Source organism: Pistacia vera, unplaced genomic scaffold (assembly GCF_008641045.1).
Source record: "Pistacia vera cultivar Batoury unplaced genomic scaffold, PisVer_v2 Contig615, whole genome shotgun sequence".
Lineage (NCBI taxonomy): Eukaryota > Viridiplantae > Streptophyta > Magnoliopsida > Sapindales > Anacardiaceae > Pistacia > Pistacia vera.
This window is the reverse complement of record NW_022196463.1, coordinates 42141-48017: the sequence shown is the minus strand read 5'-3', so window position 1 is coordinate 48017 and position 5877 is coordinate 42141. Positions and strand designations below refer to the sequence as shown.

Genomic DNA, 5877 nt, shown 5'->3' with positions numbered 1-5877 from the left:
GAGACAACAAGGAGCATGCATTTTAAAAAAAGAAAATAAACAAAATCAAACCAAGTAGGCATAAAAATAAAAAGGGGCAGAAACATGAAAAGGTCTCCATGAAAGCATTCATGGTGTTCAAAGTTTCTAGTTGGGAATGTTGTGAGCTCCCAAAGCTTGAAAGGCAACCAGCAAGAGCAACGCCAATCCACCAAATAGAGACAAGCCAACTGCAGCGGCAGCTTGCTCACAGAATTTCCCAAAAACATTGCAAACTTTATGCCATTGCACATGTGAATTTCCTGTGTACCCCAAGACACCGATGGCTCCGGCCGCGCTGCTGCTGGAAAATAGCAATGCCACCATCACTAGATCAAGAATAACGATGATCGAAGCTAAGCCCCTCTTTCCGCCCCCCTTGTTCGCACTCAAAACAAACAGAGACACTGCTGCATACGAGCATGCGATAAGAGTTGCCACCATATGATATCTAAGAAAAAAGAAAATTAGCAATTAATATACAACTTAGTTAAATATCAATTTACGTTGACGGTGAAGCTCATAATTAATGGTCAATTATAGTTGGGATATTAATTAAAACGGAGAAGATGACAGCTTGGTGTTGCAGCTGCAATGAGACAACCTGGAGGTTGGGTCAGATATCCTGGGCAAGAGGGCAGTTGGTGTCATTTATATTGGTTCGATATTGAGGAAAATTTTCTGGAAAAATTTTGTAGTTTAATCCATTAATTAAATCTTGTTTCTAAGTGAATTATATCACACAGAAGACAGAAAAGATATGAAAAATTAATTATAAAAACTTATAATGGAAACAATAACTGAAGAACAAAAGAAGTTTACATTGAAACTTGATATTTCCTTTTGATGATCCTTAAAATTACAGATAGTTTTGGATTTATTAATTAAAGAATTCGGGTTATATATTCAGAATTATTACTACAATATGGTCCAAAAATAATTAGATCTTGTATTTAATTTGGAATTATATATTAATAACCTACTTCGCAGGGAGATTTTTCATAAATGTAATTTGATAATATATAAAGATGCTTAATTTTGATGAATTTTAGTAATTACATAAAAAAATTCCTCATACGTGGACCTATATGTTAAATGAACATCACATCTTCATAAATAATGGCAACTACCTTAACCTAGAAAACACTAAATTACAAAAAGACCTTCCAGGAAGCACTTGACCGTCATTAATTTCTTGATAGACATTGGAAAGTTCCTGAACTTCACAAAAATTATTCCATAAAATGAAAGAGAAGAAGAAAGTATTAGGAATTGTTTATTAATATTATTTTCATTAATTATTAATTTTTGAAGAAAGAAGAAGTAAGATTATACAACTTTTTTTATATATATATATATATATATATAAAATAGAATGTTTAGATCAGTTTACGCGTATCTCGATTAATCTCTTAAGACATTAAAATTAACACTATATATATATATATATATATAATAGAATGTTTAGATCAGTTTACGCGTATCTCAATTAATCTCTTAAGATATTAAAATTAACGATCAAATAAACGTCATCTTTATTAAATGAACATCACAGTTAGAAATAGTGGTATGCCACCCAATGGTGGTTACCTTGTCTATATGTTAGATGAACATCACATCTTCATAAATAGTGGCAACCACCTTAACCTAGAAAACATTAAAAATTAGACTTGGCCATCTTCATAAATTAGACTTCCTAGGAAAGAGCAGGCCGTCGATTCTTGATAGACATTAGTTAATTATCCGTTTATATGAAAAAAACATTAAAAATTAGCTAGTAACACACAAATATACCAAATTTTCAAACAAAGTAGAGGACACACCCCTGCAAAGTTAAAATCCAATTTCAATTTCACCAAATAAGCTTTTTAAAACGATTTTACACCATTTAACAATAAACATATAAGAAGAAATTACATTAATTAAGAAAATTAAAAGTAAAGATGAAGAACTTACACGAAGGCAGACTGGTATTTCCACTTAGCAGTAACAAGAACGTCAACGGGTGGGAAATTGGCCAAGAGCTTTATCGGAATAAGCTTACTTTGCTTATTCAGCCCGATAAGAATTACAGAAACAAGAGTAAACAGAAAGGCCGAAAACCGTAAAAACAATTCACGACTCTTCACTCTTCGTTTGTTCATCATCTCCACTTTGCCCTCCATCCCATCCATTCGAAATAATTCAAAGAAATTAAAGAGAGACTGAGATATACTTGGGAGAGTTGTAATAAAAAGAGTGAATAAATAAGTGAGAAATCGCTAGCCTTAAATAGAGGGAAGCTAAAAGAGTTTGGTGAAATGAAATTAGTACGTAGTGTGGAATGAAGAAAAATGAAATAATGATAAATGCCAATGGTATCTGTTTTTTGTGTCATTGTTAGGTTTCAGGTCAAGTGTTAAAGACATGCATTAAATGAAGGGCTGGGTCTGGGTGAGAGCCAGACGCAAAAAAGTTTGCTCATATACTGCTGTCTTTATGAAATTATTCATTCACACGCAATTTCTCAACAAAATAACTCATTAGGTAAGATGTAAAATGCGTTAGTAAAAAGAAAAAAAATATATGCATTAGTCAGATCATGGAAAACTAATAGAACTGTAAGTGTAAATCCCACATAGTTGATCAAACGGTCATGAACTTTTTAGGTTTGAACATTGAGATCATCTACCACATTTGTGACTTATATGATCTTTTGAGCTTGTAGGGTGTTTAATAGATTTCAAGGATTAGTCAAGGTGCACGCAAGTTAATTTCGATACTCTGATTACCCAAAAACTAATAGAATTGAGACTATAATACCTAAGAAGGGAGTATGTTATTTTATAATACTTTGGGGGGAAATGGTAATAAACACTAATCAAATCGGTAAGTATGTCTCAATTATTTTAATTTATAGTTTATTTAAAGTATTAAAATTTTAAAAAATATCATTTATATATTTACTCACCCAATTAGCAACTGGCACCCTTTATTCCTTTTATCATTCAAAGCTATTTATATTAGGATAAAAGAACCTTAATCGGATAATAGGAAACAATTACGGGTTTATTGGTAGGGGCTTTCGAGCAAAGCTAATAAAATAAACTTCTATTAAAAATAATATATATAATTTAAAATGAAAAGGATGAAATCAAATTTAAAAACAATAATAGTATTTTTAAAATTTCAACACTTTAAAGTAGTTTAAAAAGAGAATAATACTAATATACAAACCAGAATTATCATAAAGCATATTTATTCATGAAGAATTTCAAATTTATGACTAATGATTTTCAAATTGTTTATTATTTTACGTACATTTGGTATTCTTCTCACATGGAAAATTATAATTTTGGTTAAATTTTATCTCATTTTTTTTGTCTATTTTTAATGCCCATGTATTAGATTGATTATAAAAATTAAATTTCTTTTTCTATAATTTAAATTTTTTAATATTATATATATAAAAGATCTCACAATTGAAACCCTGTATCCGCCCCTGGTTTTGTTAATGTATAACAAACTATTCACAATTATTATATTAGACTTTTGAAAATATAATTTAATATATACACACACACATATTTCTCTGTCTCTGTTGGGGATGATTATATTTTTTACAACACTCTTCTTAAAAAACAATTTTTATCCTAATTTTTGTAAATGATTGTTATAATATAATTTTAATTATCTCTGGGTGATTGAACAGTTTGATAGAAACTTTTGGATTTATTATTCAAGAGGTTATGATTTTGAGTCTCTTATCAGTTGCTAATATGAGTAGTCACTAAAACTCTTACTTGACTGATAGTTTAAGGATCTTAAAAGATTAGTTGAAGTATATATAAACTGAACCGATAACTCTTGTCAAAAAAAAAAAAAAAAAAAAAAAAAAGAGGCATATCACGATATGATATAATTTTGATAGTTTTGGAAACCATTGAAAACCAAAAAATATCCAAAGGTAACTAGCAAGTTGTCTATCTAATTACCCCCCCAAAAAAGTAGTTGTCCATCTAAATCGAATCTTAAAAATAATCAAGCAGCAGCTAATTAATGCCTATCAACCCAATTAATCACTTAATGAGAATAACTTTAAATAAACTGTATATTGCTTATAAATGTTTATGGAATAAAACCAAACAATTTAAAAAAATTTACAAATTGTTTTTTCTTTTTAGCGGGTAGATAAACCGAACCAAAAAATGACTCTAAAATCTTGTTAATTAAAATAAGATATATGAGAGTAATTGAGATAGAAGTGAAAATTGGATGGATGTGTCAATTGATTTGTGTGTGAAATCTCATTCTTCCATAAATACATATGACGTATGCCATTACATTTACAAGAATGAAAGCTGCCAATTTAAAAGTCAAGTCCATTCTTCCAATTAATTCTTATCTCCTCAAATTATTATTGTCAACGTTTTGTTCATATAGGCTTCATGATAATTGAGACGTGGCAATGAATATTTTATAATTAATTCAATAGCTTTATGAAAATACTATACTAAAATCAAGTACCAAGTATTTATCCTTTTTTTTTTAAATTTTTATAGTTAAAGTGGTAAGACGAGTGTTAGAATGTGTGATTAAGGTATATCGTCTCAAATTCGAATCTCCTTGACTTCTAAGATTTAGGTGGAGGGTCGTGATGATAAGTTGTTGCATTAGTCTCCCCTAAAGATTTGCCATGGTTGTGGGTTATTGTAGTAGTCTCTCCCGATGATTAGTCATAGCAGTGGGTTGTTATATTAATCTTTTTTAAAGATTAGTCGAAGTACGTGTAATTTGATATAGACATTTTGGTTGTATATATAAANCTCATAAAAAGACTTCTATATAAAGTGATGTGACAGAAAATAAATGGAAGACTGAATACAAAATCTCAAACTCATTATATTCACTCTTTCATTCATTTTCTATCATATTAATTTATATGGAATATTTATTTGTACGTATAATATTACTTATATATATATAATTAATTAATTAATTAATTTGATAATTTTATTATCTCATATTTTCAAATATTTCCTATTTTGTATGTGTATAACCCAATTCAAATTTTCTGTTATATAGTAAATTTATTTAATATTTTTTAATATAGTCATTTACAACTTATTTTTGGATATATATTGTAAATACTTAAATATGTAAATATTAATTTGTAACTTGTAAAAAAGGAAAAATCTGTTGGATGAGATGCTACTAGAAGAGAACTTATGAATCCCTTCACATTTTTCTTTGATATTACATTTTATATGTAGATGTTTAAAGAGTGAATTTAGAAAAAATAAAAAAAAATTATTTACTCACCCTTATTTGAGTATATTAAGTAAGATTAATTGATTTCTTATGTGTTTGTGCAGATATTTTGTGACAGCATTATCGGTCGCTTGCCTATACAGTATCATAACAACGCTTGCATCGTTCTCAACCATTTTGAAGCCTGCTTTCTCAAAGAAGTTTTTGCTCTATTTTGCATTTTGGGACGTGGTAAGTTTAATTAATTAACTCTCTCTATATTAGATGTATCTAATTCCTTAATTTGATTTAGTTTATATTATAAATTGAATACTAATTAGCTTCTACATTGCGTTCTCCTCATGGTGCAGTTGATATTTGGGGTGGTAGCTTCAGCATTAGGAACCGCCGGCGGCGTAGCATATATTGGATATAAGGGCAACAGTCATGTTGGGTGGACTAAAGTTTGCCCTAATTACGACAAGTTCTGTGATTATATTATAAGCTCCCTTGCTATGTCACTTCTCGCCTCCATCGTTCTTGTTTTGCTCATCTTTCTATCCATTTTCTCTCTTTACAAACGGGCTCGTGATTAATTCATTCAATCAATCATAATTACTCTACTTAATG

The 5877-nt window shown here is 29.3% G+C and overlaps 1 protein-coding gene across 1 annotated transcript; it reads right to left on the bottom strand.

The window, feature by feature from the left end:
• Nucleotides 1–2285, bottom strand: LOC116110844 (CASP-like protein 1E2). Its single transcript, XM_031397059.1, has 2 exons — nt 1975–2285; nt 1–469 (listed from the first exon to the last, which is right to left on the bottom strand). Exons 1-2 carry the CDS (start codon nt 2190–2192, stop codon nt 127–129), a joined length of 561 nt encoding a protein of 186 aa, XP_031252919.1. The 5' UTR covers nt 2193–2285; the 3' UTR covers nt 1–126.
• Nucleotides 2286–5877: the final 3592 nt, after the last annotated feature.

Excerpts from the sequence above, each read along its gene's own strand:
- LOC116110844 (XM_031397059.1), bottom strand. The coding sequence starts at position 2,192 with ATGGATGGGATGGAGGGCAAAGTGGAGATGATGAACAAACGAAGAGTG. Across the intron at positions 470-1,974 it reads AAATACCAGTCTGCCTTCGT|ATATCATATGGTGGCAACTC; the intron begins GTAAGTTCTTCA and ends CTTTTTTCTTAG.